This window comes from Trachemys scripta, chromosome 22 (assembly GCF_013100865.1).
Source record: "Trachemys scripta elegans isolate TJP31775 chromosome 22, CAS_Tse_1.0, whole genome shotgun sequence".
Taxonomy (NCBI): domain Eukaryota; kingdom Metazoa; phylum Chordata; order Testudines; family Emydidae; genus Trachemys; species Trachemys scripta.
The window spans coordinates 10,714,889-10,735,366 of record NC_048319.1 but is presented as its reverse complement, the minus strand read 5'-3'; the positions used below and the strand labels follow the sequence as shown (position 1 = coordinate 10,735,366).

Sequence of the window (20,478 nt, the reverse complement as noted above, 5' to 3'; positions counted from 1 at the left end):
AAGCACCTGGGATGAGATTGTGTGTTGCACCTCAAGGCCCCAGAGGGACATGGTGGGGCATGGCAGATTAAGGTGGCTTAAAGCCAACTTTGTGTCCTGATCGGATGCAGCTCCTCAGCTCCAGCGTAATTTAGACAGCCCTGGAGTCATGTTTGAGTTACAGCATCTATAGTACAGACAGTAGTGGTGCCGGGAATTTCCAAAGCATTGTATGCTACAGCCCCCACCCTCAACACCCTGCTGGTTATCTGGTCTGGTCTATGCCAAGGTTTGCAAGGGGTCTTCAGAAGGCAGACTTATAGATGTCTTCTACAGTGCCTGTGATCAGGGGAATCTTTCCATGTCGTACCAGCCCCTTCACCCTGCATAAAGGGGCCAAAGTAAGGGCAAGGATCTCACCGTAGGGCTTTTTTTTTTTTTTTTTTTTTAAGTGCTAACTAAGGAGGGGGGAGAAATGCACAGAAACATACCATGCCATATAGGAGATCTAAAGCTCTGAGTCGGATGGATTCATCCTTATCATCCAAACACTGGAGAATGAGATCCTTGTGGGACTGAACTGACTTAGGATGAGTTTTCAGGATTTTGGACATTGCTAGCAAACCCAGGTACTTCACTGTGGGGGGGAAAAAAAACAAAATACAAGTTTTCCACATATTGTACATACTGTATTGTGTCTTGAAAGCACAGGGGATTTTAAGATGGGCTGACTTTCCCATCTAACCTCAGATTCCAAATATACTGTTTGGGATCAACTTTGACAGAGGGAGCCCGTTTATCAGATAGAAAACGAAAAGAGCAGCCTAAGCTTCTATCTCTTCCTTTGCCCCCCGCGTGTATACTCTCAGCCGAGTCACACCCATTCAGGTTTTGCCATCTGTAAAGAGTGGCAGTAACTGTGGCACTTTGAGATGTATGCATGCACTCCAGGTGTGCAAGATTAGATTATATTGGCCAGCAGTGTCAGTTGGATTGTTTGCACCCTACATGCCCTGATCACCTTCTCCACCCTCAAAGACTTAAAAGGCAAAGCAGGTCCACCATTCCTCTACAGCAGCAGAGAAGGAGCGCAGGTCATGAATTCCATATAGAAAACACATCTTAAAGAAGCACAGTTATTGCAAAGTAAGTAACCGTTCCCCCCGCACTGGAGCTGGAGAGGTGCCTGATATAAACAGCGCCGGTAGCTGGTACCATAAAGGAATTAACGGCTACAGATAGTAAGAAACTCAGGCTGCATGGGCATAGCAAGATCACGCTGTACTGAAAATTACTATGGTGCCAGCAGCATCTGTACTGCCAGGTCAGCATCAGGTCATCTGCACTGCTTGCACCAATGTTGGTACTGGATGAAGTGCAGACCGCTGCCCAAGATGGTACCGCATGTGCTCCGTGGCTGGGTTCTGCCAGAGTGTTAGAGCTACGCCAATAGTGCAAACAGAATTAATATACTGAAAAGGGGCTGTTCTCGTCTGAAGGTGAGGAAGACATTTATAGTTCTCGCTACAGGTGCTTGGAAAAGATTCGTTACTAAAAAGGATTTAAATGGTGTTGGCTAGAAGTAACTTATGCCAATGCATTTCCCAGCACTAACAAGTCTGGCAGTCTTGGATTTTACCATTAGTCTATGGAATAACTAGCGTTTCTTGGCTGTGCTTCCTCACTGGAAGATCTATGAAGGGAAAACCCAGGAGATGGAGAGAAAATTATTTTTGGTTTTAAATTTAACATACCATAAATGGCACTATTATTCATCTACTTAAAAAACAGCTTGTTGTACATGTTTATGATTTTCACTATTCTTTAGTACCAATTCACACAATACTGGGCATTCTATAATACCGCTCATTGTTTTTAATCCCACTGCCACTTAGCCCCATCAGCTTGGCCACTGAAGCCTCTAGGAAGACAAGCAATACTTACAGTTCTGATCTGAATCTTCTATTAGTATTCGTAACTTCTGAACACAGAGCTGGAAAGAAATGCAAGTCAGGATTAACGTGAGCTTTGAGAAGAATACTATTTAAAATAGTCCCTTAATGGAGAAGACTCGCTATATTAGGGTGGGTGCAATACATGACAAAGCAGTGTTACCAGGATCTGTGACCACTGGTAAGACAGTATTGTTACATTAACCGATCATAAGATGAAGGGAACATGGAGCTCCAGTGATTGTGTTCTGAGTGGCAATTGATCAAAAGTAATAGCAAAGCCTCTCAAATTGAATCTTATTCTTAGGCATCTGGCCTTCCCTGCTCCACACACCCTTTAGGGATAGGGAAGCAGAAGAAAGCGCACACAAGCTGAATTTTAGAGGAAAGGAACTTTAGGAAACTATCTGAGAAATAACTAAATAAAAGCCAGACAATAAGCAAGGCTGTCCGATCGGCAGGCTCCTACTTCAAATATCTGAAGTATTTCTTTCCCCCAGTTTTCAGAATAAATAGGTATGACGTGGCAAAATACGAACATTAAGAGAAGTGCTGTACCTGGATGCTGGCACTGTGATTGGGCATCCCAGAGGATAGAGAGATCAAAACTGAAACACACAAGCACTAAAATTACATGTGTTCAGCACAACAAAGTATAAACAAGATAAAACTTAATACACAGTATCTGGCTTAGCCCTCACGTGAAGATGTGTTTGGTGGTCTCGCCCTAGTGCTTTCTGGCAGCCATGCACAAAAGTGCATGGTTTGGTACAATGTCAACACAGCTGTGATGTCTGTTCAAGCAAGGCCCCAAGAATAGACTAGCATGAGATTGCAGAGCAAAGGGAGGCATATGGGGGAGCTTTTACAAAGCCTCTCAAAGAGCTCTGTTTTCACGATGCCTTGCTCTTGCCAGGGTAACCTTAGTCTCCCTTTTACAGTTTCCATCTAGCAATCCAGACACTAATTAAAAGGTCACCAGTGACTGTACCGCTGGATTTTTGTCTGTAGTTCCCTGAAAAGATGAGATAGCGGTGAATCCTACTCAGAGTAATTACATTAAACCCAATCAAGTTAGCAAGAGCCTCAGAGGGCAAGGCAGGCTTTACTGTTGACTCCAGTGGGCATCTGTGCAGCTTTGGCAGTGTATGACTCCACGGCAAACAACTCAGAGCCACCTGAGTGCATCCATGTCCATGGCAACAGAATGGGCATTAAAAGGCAGGGAGAAAGCTCCTCCTTACTCAGCCAGTCGGCTCCCTATGAGTATTCAGGCATATCTGTGGACTGTAGTCACTTGAGAGTTATTTCTCTTTACTCCTACTAACCCTGCAGAGCCAACGTTTCTGGGAGAGGGTGCTGGGCTCTATTCTGGCTCATGCATCAAGAGAACTGTTGGCTTAGTTTGAGGGTCTGTGAGCATGCAGCTGTGGGAGAGTGCTTCATATAGGTACATAGCTTAATACTGTATTTGCTGGGTTTTGTGGGTTTAAGTTGTGCATTATTTAAAAGTGTTTGTATATTATTTTATTATTGGTAGCTAAGTTTTGTTTGCTTTTACCTTTAGCAAGTTTGATTTATATTTTGTTAGTTTATCCCCTATATATTGACAGCAGAGGATTTCAGTTTCAACTACATAGTGAGGCAAGTTCACTGAGCGATTTAATGTGGTTATATGAAGTTAATTGAACCTGTAGGTAAAAAGGGATTTTATAGCTGACGTTATTTAACTGCTGCCAAAGTTAAACATGCTCTTTTTTAGGTTATGAGTTTCAGTTCTCACCTGCTATCACTGTGTTCACACATTCATACAGAAGAGACATGGCTGAGGTGCTACAGGGAAGAAACAAATCAAGTATTTCAGATAAAGAAAAAATATCACATTATGAAGAGTTCTCAAAAACACCTTTTATTACACAGAAAATTACCAACCTTTTCCACCCTCCTCCATATATTTTTGAACTAGACGAAATAATTCTTATTCTTCAAAACAATCAATACCCAGTCTTCATTGAATCCAGTTAAATTTATGGGGGTGGAGTGGTAAACAACTAGTTTCTCAATCCATATTCCTGACACCTGAGAAATCCACAAGGTTCTACTTCACACCATTTTTATTCTGGGAAACAAGCAAGCAATAGCACCATTTTGAGTGGTATGGGGAAACTAAAAACTCAAGATCTCAGCATCAAGTACAGATCACTGCCCCAAACTTGGCTAAGAACTGAACGAATATAAGGGTAGGATCAAATTAAGACCACTAATGCATGTGAAACACAGGGCTGGTAGAAAGCCCTGAAATCTCTCTACTCCAAGACCATTAAATGCTGCTCAAGCAACTGACCCTTTCAGAAGTTTACTGGATTGTGTCCTTTACTCACCTCTACTAGAGAAAAATCTACTTCTTTAAAAGTCAGTTTCCCAAAATGTCTCTCTACTTGGGTCTGCGCCCAAAACTTTTGCCTGCTCTCAGTACTTTGCACGCAGCATGCTATCTCCAACAGAGGGTCTCAAAAGCACTTTACATAGCTGGTGTCCTCATTTACACAGGGTGGAAACTGAGGCTCAGAGGTGAGGTGACGTGCCAGAGTCAGTGAGCGTGATAATGGTAGGAGTAGAACCCAGAGGGATGGTCCACTGAGGTAATGAACTACCAAGTTAATTCCTGATGTAGCAGTCACAAATGACTCTATAAAGATGACTCAGCACAGAGGATCTAAAAACCCAGTACACCCAGGCTCAGCACATAGGATCTAAAAACCCAGTACACCCAGGTCCCGGATAAGATTTTTGTATTGTCTATGCTGTCAGCAGTTGGTGGCAGGTTTCTTGCCTTATGCATTAGATGACACTGGACCAGGAACACCATGACTAATACGATGGAAACCAACCAGACTTCAGGTTAAAGTCCTCACAAATAATTAAATGAATAACTATTGCAGGAGCAGGAGGAGGAGGTGGGAAGGAGAGGGGGTGTAGATATACATACTGTCCATCTCGCTGCTTTTCTTGTAGTAGTACTAAATTTGTATTTTTGCCAGTGCTGCAATGAACTGAACCCTCTTTAGGTATTTGGATGCAAGCCCGCTGGCTGTTCGAGAGAGAGATGGGTTACAGCAGACACTTTTCGTTCCTTAGTCTATAACTAGTAACAAATGGACTTCTCTTCTACCAGCATGAATGGTGGAAACTGAGGTAATGCTTTAATTTGAAGTTACTAACTACACTGAAGACAATGATTGCAGGTGAACTAGCCCCAGAGTTTCAACACTTCGGGTCTGACTGCTCTTGAGACTTAACTTGAGTTAACTGACTGCCAATTAATTCAATTTAACTTTTTGTAAATGCTATTCTGGACACGCCAAACATGTTTGCTGTTTACCCTAGGGCTCAACTGAACCCTCTAGAATAGAGGTATCCTTAGTAAATGGCTGCAAGAGGAATTTGATGCAAATACATTCCACGATATCCATGAAATCTGGGAGATCAAATAAAAGCATGGTGCACTTAGATGGACACAGAACCCACGGCGACAAAGTCTATTGATGGAGATACTGACAGCACAAAGCAATTGCAGCCTCCTTTTTGGGTGGCCATCACAATTCAGAAAGCAGGCAATACTGACCAAGCAATGGACCATTTCAGAGCATCCCTGTCGCCTGGGACTTCTATGGAGCTCTCAGAAAACTAAAGCTCATTCTGCAGAATCCCTGAGGGAGGTTGGTGTCAGCAATGTGACCTGACTTCCCTCCTGAATCTCCCCGGAAAGAATCTCTCTGGGACTCAGCATCCATTGTAGACATAACAGGTGCAGGCTGTGCTTCCCAGCCCCGGTAGGGTGAAATCTAGGTCTGTGCACAATTTTTCGAGCCATCTGACCAGCCCCTAGTACCGGCTATACTGTTAACTAAGTAATATTTTTATAATCCATGGGACTTTAACATTTAACTGTCTCGTTAAATACAAAATTAAGCTTCCACCACAGAGCAGTCTCGAAGAACATTAAATGGATGGAGAAAAAGTGGTTTGTTCGGGCACCGCTCCCTCCACTATTATACTATAGACGATACTGTACATGTTTGATTGAGAACTTGTTCACTCACAGCTCACCTCCTGTCTCCTCAACATAAACAATCAATCCTATCATGACTACTGCGAGCCTTAACAGAAAAGATCCCCTCCCCCCCCTAAAACAGGGGTTCCCAATCATAGAAGGGCAGGACTGGAAAGGACCTCAATACGTCATCTGGTTCAGTCCCCTGAACTGAAGCAGGACTAAGTATTATCTAAACCATCTCTGACAGGTGTTCTTCTAACGTGTTCTTAAAAACCTCTACTGATGAGGATTCCACAGCCTCCCTAGGCCATTTGTTCCAGTGCTTAATTTCCCTCATATTTACAAAGTATTCCTAATGTCAAACCTAAAATCTCCCATGCTGTAATTTAAGCCCGTTAGTTCTTGTCTTGTCCTCAGTGGGTACAGAGAACAGTTTATTCACCCTCCTCTTCATCCCAACCTTTTACATACTTGAAGATTTATCATGCCCCTTCAGACTTCTCTTCTCCAAAAGAAACAAACCCAATTTTTTCCAATCTTTCCTCTGAGGTCATGTTTTCTAGACCTTTAATCATTTTTGTTGTTCTCCTTTGGACTTTCTCCAATTTGTCCATACTTACACATCTTTCTAGGCTCAGCACAGAGGATGTGACTAGATGGCCTTTCTTACATCTCTTCCAATTGCCAGTCACACATTCACAAGAAGTTTTAAAAGGATATTTTATACTAGGGCTGCTCCAGTGACATAATTTTAACTTTTGATGCCTCGAGCCAAAAATTTCCAGATGCAATAAACTTGTGCTAGCATGAATGGAGTCCGCCTAAACAATGCTGAAGAATTAAGGAGGTAAAACAAGTATATTTTCAGACTTACCTATGTATGAGATTGGTAAGTGGCTCAATCAATTTCTTTCCCAGCCTAGGTTCTAATGGAGTAAGAGCACCAAACTATTTGAAAAGAAAGGGAGGAAGGGAAATTCTTTTAATAGCTAGCTTTCGCCAGGGTAAAACAGTACTATCGTCATTTATGTGTCACAACACAACAAAACAAAATTAAAAGGAGATATTTTGTCTCCTTTTGGTTGTTATGTTCCATTATAACAGATGTCTGTTTCTCTTCCTTGTCATTTGGATTTACTAGTAATTATCCCTCTAAGCGATAGCTTTATTTTCACACCCAAGGTGCTGTTAATGAGCACGCCAGCCCTGGAAAAGAGCTAATATAGAAGAAGTGGAATACTTGCCAACTTTATAATTTTAATGAGGACCCAATTATTGGTTGAAGACGTCATCAATTTAAAAAAGAGCGGAGCAAGGGAAAGGTAGTTCTTGGGATTGCGTCTGGCCAGCTCACAAATAACATTTACTGCCGCAGACTGGACACCTGGGAAACAGAAGTGGAAGAAAAGGGGTCCAATCAACAATTCAACTGTAGCTTAATTTTCATACTCAAAACAAACAGAGCAAGAGCAGCTCCAGATTAGCCTAGTACGGAGCTGGAAGTATTGCTTGTCCTCATTTGCAACGTTACTCCATGGAAGAAATTATATTCCAAGTATTTTAAATGGAACCTGCAAATGATTTTAAGAAACTGGGCTTGTGCCTTTTTTGGTTGCTTTATAATGTAAAAGGGCACAAATGTTTTTCTCCCCCCTCTATATATGTTTTCTACCTTTAGAAGTACCATGAATGTTAGCTCTGGTCTTCCCTGTTTCTGTTGGAGGATTTGTTCAGGGGGTGTGGAGATACAGAAGATATTCACCATTAATCCTCACACCTTAAAGATTTGACGAAAAGCTTCCTTTCTTCAAAGTGTTCATTAGGCATTTAAGTTAAATAGATGTTATACGTGACACAGAATGGTAAACAGTGACTAAAAATCCCTTTTCATTTGTTCCAACTCCCACTGGCTTGGTTTTTGATCATAGACTTTGCAGTCTAGACAGAACCTGGTTTCCTAACACAGGCAAGCAATGTTTTGAAGAGCCTTTCATGGTTCATCCATCATAGAACCCCAAAAGGAGCAAAAGCACAACCCTCCTTCCCCCTTTTGCAGGTTACCTTTTAACATGAAATTGATTCTTTCTTGCACACATCACTGGAGGGTAGGTCTTACCTTACCCTAATCAAATCAGGCCGGTGAATCTATTTACATTCTCTCACTTTAAACACAAATCACCTGAAAGTCATAGGCTTGAGTCTCAGATAGAACTCTCAAAATGAATATACAGCATTTCCATCCGGGGGGGGGGGGGGGGGGGAGGAAATAAGCATCCTAAATAAATTCTGGGAAGACTGTTTGGTTACAGAAATGTGAACAATAATTCTTACAGTTGGTGGACATAAATAAAGTTCTCCATGCTGCAGCTTCCTCGTTGCACTAGCTATGACTAAGGCTGCGAGTTTGTCATGTAGGTCACGGATTCCGTGACTTTCCGTGACTTCGGCAGAGGCCGGTGCGGCTGGCTCGGGGGCTGCCCGAGCAGCTCGGGCAGCCCCTGGGCCAGTCGCATCGGCCGTTGCTGGGGCAGTCTTGGGCCACTGCGGCCCCCTCCCCTAGCAGCAGCAGGAGGAGGAGTTTGGGTGTGGGAGGAGGCTCAAGGCTGGGGCACAGGAGGGGGTGAGGACTCTGGGCAGCGCTTACCTTGGGGGGGTGGAGGGGGCTCCCTGGAAGTGGCAACATGTCCCTCCCTCCGCATGCTGCCTCCAGCCCCAGGCACTGCCCTGGAAGTCCTCATTGGCCGCAGTACGCACGCGCGTGCACGCAGGCGCACACACACCCTCCCCCCAACAGCATTCCCAAGATTTAGTCAGGGATATAGTACAAGTCATGGACAGGTCACGGGCCATGAATTTTTGTTTACTGCCAGTGCCCGTCCATGACTTTTACTAAAACAGCTCGCGGGCCGTAGTTTGCTCACCCCTGGGCTAGGGCATGAGAAGCAAAAAACACTAAAGTTGACTACTGTATTTTCAGTAGCCAAGCTATGTGAACTACAAAACTTAAGAATGGTTTTACGTCATTAAGATTTAATCATTAATTCAGCCTAGTAACAAGTAATGGCCTTTTTATTTTTTTAAACACAAAATGTGTTTTTAATCTGATCACATCCCTTCAAGTGTTCAGGTGCCTGCCCATAGGTACAGCAATAATTTATAATATGTAACCGGTTACCTTCCTTTGCCTCCCATCAACCAACCACCACTAAAAATTCATGTCTTCACTGAGGTCCCGTTCTGCAATAAAAGTAGTTTATTAAAATTCACTAACCAGGGTCTGGATCTTCCAGTTTCTCTTTAAGGCGAGGGAAAGCAGGACGGAGGGACTCAGGGTACTTCAAAAACACTTTGTACATGATTAACACTGCCTTCTTCCTGATATAAGGCTTTGTGTGAGACATCTGTTAGTGAAACAACCACAGTCAGACTCTTAACATGCTCACATTCCCAAGAGGTTTCTTTCAATATATCATTTTTAGTCAACGCCTCCACAGCAATACCTATAAAAATTGATTCTGTTGGGCAGTCTTTCCATGCAGCTGCTCTTTTAGTGCACTCAGCGTTTTAAGATAAAAAGCAAAATACTGTCAGTCACGCAAGTCAAAACAAATAGTCAAAGCAGTCCCTTTGGGCTGGCCAAGGATGTGAGATTTACAAAAGACCAGGGTTCAAGGATCAACCACAAGACTCCCACTCTGAATGTGTGGTAAAGGCAGGTTGCCAGTCACCTTGTTCAAGTCGCTGCACTCAACCACTCCTATTATTCAATCTAACAAGCAGCATTAAACAGCGATCTTCAAGGCAGAAACGTGTCCAGCCTCAAGTACAGCCAACATGGACACGTTGCCAACATGGGCAGATGTGATAAGATGCAATCAAGCTAATACAGTGATAGAGGATAGAGGAAGCAGTGTCTCAAACATATCAAAAAGCTTGTTTGACCAAACTGCTCCTCCCTCACCATTAAATAGCACCTTCACCTTTGGAGTAGCAATCACATTGGATGTATTAATGCTTATCTCCATTACCATACCCCATCTGAAGGGGTTGGGTCACCCAACTGCAAACCTAGCGCTGCTGACCTATCTGAAGCATGCAGTGGTAATAACACTTGAAAGGAGTACTCATCATAAAAGTGGACAAAGGACAAAGAACAGATCTTATACCAGAAATATCACCTCTAATATACTGATACTTTAATGATGGTCCCTTCTGACCTTAATCATCTAGTCTGACCTGCACACTGAAGGTCATAGAACCTCACCCACCCACTCTGGCTGAGTTACTCAAGTCCTCAAAGCTGATCTCTCTTCAAGAGCCAAGCTGAGCATGGTGAAGTGGTAGGAGTAACAAGGAGGCCTATACTACCTGACCCAACGTAATAATAATGTCAGTGCATGAGTCTCTCTTTAAAAGCACGTCACCTACTTGTTTTTGGCAGCCTGTGGTCCCACTGTGACAAGTTTCTAAAATGAACTCTGGGTGCACAATTTGTTTGCTAACTTTGAGACATGAACTGTGAAAGAGATTACACAAGTCAGGAGCTGTAAAGCTCCCAAGACACTAGAACTGCTAACAACCAATTACCGACTTTTCAGGCATAGCGCTCGTAAATTTTACAAGGAAGAGTATGCTTCTAATAGTCTAAATATATTCTAGACACAATCATATGGAAAAAAGGTTTGCTCACTTTTTATCAACTCACCAGAGTCATGATGTCATTTGCCAAGTCTCTGGCAAGATCTGGAGTAACAAAACAGGACAAACCAGTCAGTGCTACTCCAGTATCATACTGGTTAGGGCTACTCAGATCCTAAAAAAGTAAAGACAGGGTTAAAAACTTCTGATTTTTAACAAAGAAAACTCAGGGTAAAAGACAAACATCTCAAATATAAATGAATAAAACTGCCCTGTTTAACAGAGACAGAACAGAGCTTCCTTTCTACAGAATATCTGCTCTGACATACTGGTTTGAGAGGATTTACTTATCTGATTTTTTGAGAAGACTGTCACTTCTTTAGTACACCTCTATCCCGATATAACGTGACCCAATATAACACGAATTCAAATATAACACGGTAAAGCTGCGCTCTGGGGAGGGGGTGGCTGTGCACTCCGGTGGATCAAAGCAAGTTTAACCTATAACGCGGCAAGATTTTTTGGCTCTCGAGGACAGCGTTATATCAGGGTAGAGGTGTACTCATCCTCTAGATGGTTAGGCACTAGTTTAATACATATAATAATTTACATAACTAAACTACAGAATATTGGGAGCACAATACACATGGCATTTCAGAAGCTGCATATGCTTCTGGAAAACATGGAAATTTTTCCGAGTGTTTAGGGTCGCTAAAAATCGTGACTGAAATTTTAACCCTACACAAATCAGTGGGAGTTTTGTCACTGACTTCAGTGGGAGTCCACTGTTTGATATAGTGTCTTGGCTTAACCTTCCTATACAGCTAAACTAGAATAAGTGTAGTTCAAGTCCCCATTAACTACAGTTTATCTTTCCACTAAAGACAGTACACCAGCTAAACCGCAGAATACATATTTTGTCAATTTTCTCTATTTTGTTTTTATAAAATATTGTATACTCTTTTGGATATTTCCAATTTGAGAGGACTGTTTAAGATTTGCATTATACTTGTATCTGAATTTATTTTGACAAGGATTTTAAAAACAAAGCAGTTATGGAAAAGATCAGTCCTTAAAAAATATGGCAATTGGTGCACAAAAACGCATGTTTTCCATAGGAACTTGCAAGCTTAATATTTAAGATTCCCATTCCGATGATGGATTGGGAGTTCCAGACATGTCGTTCAGACTTTGGGTACCCCACAGCGAGTGAAGGGAAAAGATTAGGCTGACAATATTATGAAATCACACTTTGGAATAAATGGAAGTGAAAGCTCTACAGTTCGTTTTGGTTTTAATGCTTTGGGAGAGGCGATGGTCCCCTCTTCTAAATACATAGTTGCTAGGTCAATGGAGCATAGAAGAGCCTTAACAAAGGTGCTTTTAGTACAAAAACATCCATAAAAAGAATGGAAGAGACTTGTAACAAAATGTGATTTAGAGAATACCAGTATAGCAGAGTCTTCATAACAGAGTTGAACATATTGTTATAAAATAAAGGACTTATCTGTCAGACCTGAACATAGTTTAAAATATAATCAAAGGAAGAACACTGGTTCCTTAGGTTAGAGACTGAACACAATCCCATTCTGCTGATTTTCTCTGGAGCAAGCGAGAACCATGGTCAGCCATTTATAACAAAGCTAAGCACAGACTAGTATCTGATGGAAGAGTTGTCCAAGTATTTAGGGTCCTCAAATTAAAAGGATGTTTATTTTAAAGACTGAAACTAAATTAACATTGGTTTTAAGATTTCTTATCTATTTGCAATAGCTGATCAGGAAAAGTGCAGATCCATTAATTGTGAAAGGAATACAAGTAACAAAATGAATGCCATGCCAAACCAAAAGAACACATTTGAGCATGTTAGTACAAGAATAAACAGCCTTAATGTAAACAGCTGCTGTTCACCTGTTTTCTGTACAATTATGTGGGAGAAGGTCAAGGGTCTGTCAGTGCTGGATGAAGCAGCCTTTCATGGATCCAAAAAGCAATCTCATTTCTAACTAGGTAATTAATCACTCAGTTCCTTTCAGATACTGCAGCACTCTCCCCACCCATCAGCCTCTTGCGTTGGCATGTGTGATATGGGGAGCATCAAGAAAAGTTAGGGTCTTCATGTTCACTTTGCACTCTGAACAAGCCCAGACAGTTGGGCCATGCACCATGGGGAAACAATCTGACAATGGTTGTCAATTTTCCGATCAATCTCTGGTATCGGGCTGGAATGTGAGCCAAATGATGACATACCTACATTCTATATGAAGCAGAGATTTTATACAGCTTTGAGGTGCCAAGTGGGAAGATAGAATAAACACCTTACAACAGTCTGAATTCCTTCCTATTGAAGCTAATACCTTACCTTTCTAATCTGATTGGTAGTCAGCATAATTACATCAGTCCCTTCATGAAAGCACTGAGAGGCAGCTAGGTAACCAATTCTCTGCACAGTTAAGAAAAACAGAAGGAAATGAGTCATTCACAAGTGCTGATTTTCCACAGCATCTTCAAAAGATTGGATACTTCTCAAAAGACTGGACTGGATACTCCTTCAGCAGAATTAGTATACTGCATAATTATATACTGAGAATATGTCATCTAATGGTTAGAGCAGGCAACAGCTCACTATTGGTTCTATATGATCAGTCCTTGTACAAATTGCTTGTGTGCACTTAGGCCAGTCACTTCACCTCTGAACTTCCCCATCTGTAAAATGGGTCTAATTTAGCTACCTCATAAGGGTTTTAAAACCACCGCTCCAACTGGCATTGTCTCCTTTGTCCAGCTCATTAAAGAGGCCAAGGCTTCAAGGAGCCAAGGAGACTGAACTCCACTCTCCCAACTGTTGATGGGCCCCCTGAGAACACCACAGACTCATCAGGAGGGGGAACTGGGAAATGCTGCACTTCTGCTGCCAATGCGTCAGGTGGAGTGAGGACTTCATTCTCTCGGGTTGTCAATTCAGTACCATTCACCAGCACTGAATTTACTTTAAAGAAAGTTGTCTGGTGGACTAACAGCAGCAGCAATATGGCAGATTTGGTTCAGACCCTCTGTCTCACACTGGCTGGAATGGTAATGCTCTTTTGGAGAGGTGGCCTACTTTCCTGGCTCTTGCGAAATACTCAAACAACAACTAGAAACCTAGAAGCTTTGTCCACCCTCCTTGGCTAGACTGTGGCTTTTCCCAGCCTCAGACACTAACTCATGAAAAAAAAATTCCAAAAAAATATAATGAATAAAAAAATACACCCACTGATGAGCAGCCTTAAGCAACCTAAACAGAAGAAGAGAGACCCGGGCTATCAAAAAACAAGGATACACCCCACATGTCTGGTTGAAGAAAGTAATGCTGATATTTTATGTCCTGTCTGACTGTCAGAAGCAAAGGTAGGACGACTTCAATCTATATTGAACGATACAGTTGATAATGGATGTGTTAGCTAGAATACTCAATTATACAGACCACTTACTTTGAATGTAAACTTTGATGCACTCATTACTTCAATAATATTGAATGCAGCCCAACTGATGTCATAGCCCAGCATCTGTAACTGTTAAAAAAGGAAAAAAATCACACTTCAAAATACAAGACCCAATACAACCAGGAAATTTTAAAGAACAGGGTAACTGTTACAAGTTGAAAACGTACAGTAATACTACTATAGAATATATGTTCTGGCCAGCTGAAAAGTCACATGGCTATTTAATTTTATCTTCTCCCACCCCTAGAATATAAAGGCTTCAAGTAAAAGTCCCTTTTAATTAAGCAAGTGTCCACAAAGAGTAATTTCAGATATTAAACCTACTCATACATCACGTATTTAAATGTTTCTCTTTCCTGCTGCTGCTTGAAAGGCCCATGCAAAGAGACGTTGACTGACTATAGAGAAAAAAATGGCAAAATCTTCTATGTACGAAGGGCTGTCAAAACACGAAGAAAATTTGTCTAACCTTTCAGATTCAAGTAGCACTAAAACTACTGTAACACCAGTAGGTATTCTCCAAAGAGGAGTGTTTTTTTTTTTTTTTTGTTGGTGACCCCTTTAACCACTTTCAGAAAATATCATGCTTAAGTCATATTACATAAGTAAAACTAAGAAAAGTAACTGAAGCCACAGTTCACACAGTCAGTTTGAAGTTAGCAAGTAAAATAAAAGGTATTGTTACATTATAACCTAGCAAGGTACTTACATATGTAAGTTTGCAAACTGCATTTGCTTTCACTGCAATGTTATCCTGCTTGAGCTCCTGTTTGATCTCATCGATGCACTGGGAGATGTACTTTGCCTAAAGGAAGAGAAAGTTATTATTTTCATACTCAGTTACATGATCCATTCTTCATCCTGTAGATTGCATGTACTTTAGCAGGACCTGACCTTAGTCTTTGTTTGCTCATTTCCAATTTGTCACAAATTTTCATAACCCACTGTTTTGATAAGCATTCAATTCTTAAGAAACTACTTGCCAATCAAAACCATTATGCTAAATGTTACAGCCAAAAGTATGCTGAAGTGTTTTTTCAAATCTCTTTTCAATTTCCTGTGAATAAATCAATTCAGCCCGGAGCCACTCTTTAAAATCTTAACAGGAAAGAAGCTTTAGGAGGTTGTGTATATAACAGTAGGAGCAGATTCTACTTTCACCATTTGTAGATCATACTAGTTATCTGCCTCACTGGGGAGTTAGGACAATTGTTTATTACGTGCCAAGAGAATTTAGGATGCCAGGCACTACAGAAAGCACAATATTAGTTTCCTTGATTAAAAATAATTGTATGCTACTCTTAGTTATATTTTCTTAACAGAACCACCTACACATTGGAGGATCCCATTTTCAAATGCTCCATCATACATCTTTAACTATCTATGTTACAGCCACAATTGTTCTGGCTGAAAACTAGATAGGACTGCCTTTGGAGCCCTTCAATGCTACTGCTTGCACAGCAGAAGGGGTCACTATTGAGCAACTTAAGACACTTGTTTCTCAGTACCCCCACCCCTAAATGATTTCCCAATGAAGCTGAATAAGCCACCAACTCCAGAGGGAGCCAATAACCCAGTCTTTCTTTGCGTATTTATACACTCAGCACCCCAAACATGCAGCCCACATTCCCATTATTCCTACCAAAGTGCCAGGGTACAAGAGTTTTAGGAGGTAAATCTGGAGCAACTGTTAATTTCAAGTAAAAGCAGCAAAGAGTCCTGTGGCCCCTTATAGACTAACAGACTATATAGGTGCCACAGGACTCTTTGCTGCTTTTACAGATCCAGACTAACACGGCTACCCCTTCGATACTTGTTAATTCCATCTGATTTCTACCCTTTAGACAGCAGTATTTGGGCTACTGCCTTGATAGTTTGGGAATTTTACAGTCAGAGAGGTGTAACTTTGCCATTTATATTATTTGATAGCTGTTGCACCTGCTTACTCATATGTACATCTCAGAAACTCCAAACAACCAAATGTTGTTACATTACAGCTACGTGTTTGGGGACTATTTCTTTCTGAAGGATCATGTACTTGCCATGTCCTTCCTGCACACACACTTCATTTTAAGAAGTCTGTTGAAGCAGATATTTTACTCTATAAATTGGCTTTTATTCAGTCAGATATTCTTTCAATTCATGATGATTAACTCTGATTAAAATATTATTATAAAGGCATCTACAAGTTACCACCCAAGATTTCAAAGGAGGAAAAAAGCCTTCCCTTAAAAAGCCACACACACACCAGGGTATTTATAATTCCAAATAAATTAACTGTCAGAGGAATCTAGTCAAAGACAGATATCTGAATTATCTAGTATTAATACGTAGTTCTCCCTAGTGACTTACTTCCTACAGCAAGTTACATCTGAGAAATGTTGGATATGGAAATCCATTGGTCTGCTGCCATTACTGAATATTTCTCCCCTTTATACTGGAATTACTGCATAATCCTGACTGTTCTCGGGCCTTTTTTTAGAATGCTAGAGTGATGCTCTTGCTTCAAGTCATGGGAGTTAGTCACTAGATAGTGAAGTAGGGAGGCTGTATTATCTTTAATAAAAGAGCAGATCCAGACAAGAGAAAAAGACATTTATAATGCAAAAACAAACCATGGAGTGATCCTAGTTAGGGCAAGTAGCAACTGCATATTAATTTAGGGGCTTCACATTCCAAAGCAGCAACATTATGGTGGCAGTTCACATCGCTATAGCACCATTTCCATTGGAAGGATACAAGATTACTAAGCACAGATCCATCTGGGAACAGTTCTGCTGGCTCACCATCTTCACAAAACAAGTGTTACAAAATGTGTAAGTTACAAGAGAGAAAAACAGAAGTTGATCACTTCTGATTCTAGTCAGTTCAGCTAGCCCTCACAGTTTTGCAACCATTGGGTAGTGCTGTGAGAAGTTTGGAGGGGAATGAAAAAGGAATGCTATCTCCCTTCAAGGGTGAAAGTGAGCCTGTACGGGCCAGTACTGCGTACCGTAAGAAACCGCACCAGCCCATACCCAGCCCACATTAAAGCTTTAATATTCCTGCCCCTTTTGCCTCCTCTGTCGGTAGGGTCCATACCAGCAGGGCCGCCGCCCCCCGCTCGGGGGGGGAGGGAGAAACACTGTTAAAGCACAGGACGGTCTTTTACTGCGGCAGCGCTTTAAGGATCCTTTAAGGGACATTAAAGCGCTGCAGGGTCCTTTGCCGCGGCAGCGCTTTAACGTCGCTGCCCCTTCCCCCCCGTCGGCAGCCCTGCCAGTAGGGTCAGACAGGGGAGACAAAAGGGGCAGGGGCATTAAAGCACTGCCGCTGCAGTGCTTTAAGGATGGTCCTTTGCCAAGGCAGCAATTTAATGTTGCTGCCCCCCACCCCCTCATTGGCGGGGGAGGAGGGACCGCAGCAACATTAAAGCGCTGCCACGGCAAAGGACCCTGCAGCGCTTTAACGTCCCTGCCCTTTTTGACCCCCGGCCACTGATGGGCGGGGGAGGAGGAGGCAAAGGGAGCAGCTGCCCTGGGGCACCTTAATTTAAAAGGGCCCGGAGCTCCAGGCCCTTTAAATCAACATGGGAGCCCTGGGAGGCACGGGCCAGGCAGCCCGGAAGGGCTGGCTAGGGGGATCATAGAATGTTAGAGTTGGAAGGGACCTCAGGAGGTCATCAAGTCCAACCCACTGCTCAAAGCAGGACCAATCCCCAGACAGATGCTGACCCCCAGCCCTGCCCCTTCCGGGGTGAGGGGGGGCACAGAGCCACGCCTGCCTCCCTCCCCCTCCCCCCCAAACGGGTAAGTGTCCTCAGTTACTTTCACTCCTGTCTCCCTTCCACAAATACAAGCCATTTAGGAAAAAAAGACTTAATTTCAAGAAATTGCCCTATACTTTTTAAGCAAATCATGCAAGACAAAAGCTTCAGTACATTTGTAATTTAGTAATTTATTTTACTATCAGTATTTCTCATTCTTTCAAAATAGAATTAAAGTAAAAGTAACAAGAGGAACAACCTTGACAAAGACAGAATGATGAATAAATGCTGGAACTTGGGTTCCGTTTCTAGAGCTTGAAACTATGTTCAAAAGGGTTTTAAAAGGGATGTTGCACTCAAATTTGATTTAAAACTCAGTTTTTGTAAAAGCGAAAGTTAATAAAAACCTAGTTTTTATTTAAAATGCCCGACGTAAAGCTTTGATTTTATATAGCAACTTCCCCTTCCTGCTGTGTTTGGAACCTCAAATGTGCAGTACTTTAAAATGAAGCAGATTAAAACAGAAGTGAAAGAGACTTCGTTGTCCACACAAATGCAAAACAGAAGACAGCATAATTAATGAAGGAGATCCTTTAAAATTCTTTCACTCAATCTAAAATGTTAGTATCAGTAGTACTGAAATTTTTTAATAATATTATTTAAACTGACAGTTTCCCTTTAAGGTGAACTATGAAGCAAAAAAGTTTATTAGCCTTTTACAACTTAAACAAAACCCTCGTGCTTCATTTCCCTTTAAAGATCAAAATATCGTGTCTTCACTTCCCTACCTTTGCTGAAAGACCTTGAAAGATCGAGGCCCTAAACAATGTCACCTAACGCTGTAATAAGTTTATTCTGATCAAATGAGATATAATGAACAAGTCCGAATTAAGCAAAAGTTGCAAAAAGTTTTACTACATTTAAAAAATCGAAAAGGTGTATAATTCAAGAACAGGTCAGAGTGAAGTTTGCAGCATGTGGTGACTGAGTGCTTAGCTAGAGCAGGGGATCTCGAAGTTTTGCACTGGTGCCCCCTTTCCCATAGCAAGGCTCTGAGTGCGACCCCCCCCCTTATAAATTAAAAACACTTTTTAATATATTTAACACCATTATAAATGCTGGGGGCAAAGTAGGGTTTTGGGTAGAGACTGACAACTCGCTACCCCCCCATGTAATAACTTCGCGACCCCAAGTTTGAAAACCCCTGAACTAGAGGAACCCAAAAAAAAGCAAAAGCACACAAATTTTTTAAAAAGGAGAATTTTTTTCATGTTTCCTTTGCCAGCCTAACATTTTCTTAGTAATATTATATTGAAAATTCAATTTTCCTATTAATCATTGTTCTAAACTTGGAGACCAAATTCATTCACAAATGCCCAAGACAGAGGGATTGGCCCTGCTTTAAAGCACAAATCTCAACTGTAACCTTAACCATTCGGTCTCTATAATATGGTTATTCATTCTACAGAGGTTTCCTGTCTACAGGGGTATCCAGGTTGAATTTAAAGAACACCATGACCTCACTGTCTCACCCACTGTTTTAATGTCCTAGGATGCAAGTTTGCCTTCATACACTGCATTCTGAGTATCATAATAATTGCTTTGTAAATATCTTTCAAATATCCTAGTATGAAAGACTATGTAGAAAACAATCCCATTCAGACAGATTGGAGAGAAAACATAATTTAAGAGTTTAAAACTAAAAAACGTTTGATATTTATAAATATGCACTTGACAGGAGATGCTGAGTTTCTCTTATACAATGGACAACTGAACTCTTAAGCAATACATTGTACCTTGCCTTAAATATTTTATGTTCATGTAGCAGTGTGCTGGAACAAGTGTCATTGAATCTTTCACATGCGTATCTAGTTCCCGTATCCTGGCAAGCAACATCAGTGCTAGCTTTCAATGCAGGACTATAATGCATTCCTCAGCCCAAGAAAACAGACACCATTCTAGCAATATCTCAAAACTCTTTATGGACATTAAATTAAGCCTGACAATACCCTGGGAAAGTCAATATCCCCTAGGCTGTCAATAAAGAAAATCATAATTGAATGATTAAATGGCTTGCATGTGTCTTCATAACAGGTTCCTAAACAGAAAAGAATATTGGCTTTTATGTATCTGGGCTCAATCTAAACATGACTGAAAAGAACAAAATCCTGAGTCTCAAATTCCCTCCCTCATTTGTAGCATTAAAAACTGAAAAAGCCGATTTCTACCTCAAATTAATATTTGTGAATGTGGTTGTGCCATAGGTTACTGCATTAAAGTGACAAAACCACAGAAGTTTATGAAACTGAGCACAGAACATTGGCTATTTTTAGAGCCCCTGCACTTCTGTCCTCCCAGATCAGCAATCACAAGAGTTTTTGCACATTTGGATTGGCTTGGTTGAACCTTTAATAGATTAGGTGCTGAAAAATCATACCAATTTGGAAGCACAGAAGCACCTCCGAGATACAAACACCAGAGCTATGAACTGACCAGTCAACCACACCACTCATTTGGAACTGGAAGTACGCAATCAGGCAACAGCAGAGCCCCTCCCCCCCCCAAATTAAAGCAAATAGTACATTACTGTGTTAAATGTAAACTACTAAAAAATAAAGGGAA

The 20,478-nt window shown here is 41.4% G+C and overlaps 1 protein-coding gene across 3 annotated transcripts in view; it reads right to left on the bottom strand.

Moving 5' to 3' along the window:
- Window positions 1–20,478, bottom strand: part of AP3D1 (adaptor related protein complex 3 subunit delta 1) — a 68,901-nt gene that overhangs the window by 26,837 nt on the left and 21,586 nt on the right. For 2 of the 3 annotated variants that reach the window (XR_004643755.1, XM_034755476.1), the window contains exons 2-12: window positions 14,821–14,916; window positions 14,100–14,180; window positions 12,989–13,069; window positions 10,694–10,801; window positions 9,260–9,389; window positions 7,233–7,372; window positions 6,863–6,936; window positions 3,715–3,764; window positions 2,490–2,539; window positions 1,924–1,972; window positions 471–616 (exon numbers count right to left, since the gene is read on the bottom strand). Coding sequence is in view for 2 of the 3 variants with exons in the window: in XM_034755476.1 (XP_034611367.1) it covers window positions 471–616; window positions 1,924–1,972; window positions 2,490–2,539; window positions 3,715–3,764; window positions 6,863–6,936; window positions 7,233–7,372; window positions 9,260–9,389; window positions 10,694–10,801; window positions 12,989–13,069; window positions 14,100–14,180; window positions 14,821–14,916 (1,005 nt within the window). In the remaining variant the exon portion in view is untranslated. Of the gene's footprint in view, window positions 1–470; window positions 617–1,923; window positions 1,973–2,489; window positions 2,540–3,714; window positions 3,765–6,862; window positions 6,937–7,232; window positions 7,373–9,259; window positions 9,390–10,693; window positions 10,802–12,988; window positions 13,070–14,099; window positions 14,181–14,820; window positions 14,917–20,478 lie in introns of those variants that run through there. The other variant, XM_034755477.1, reaches the window with a different exon arrangement.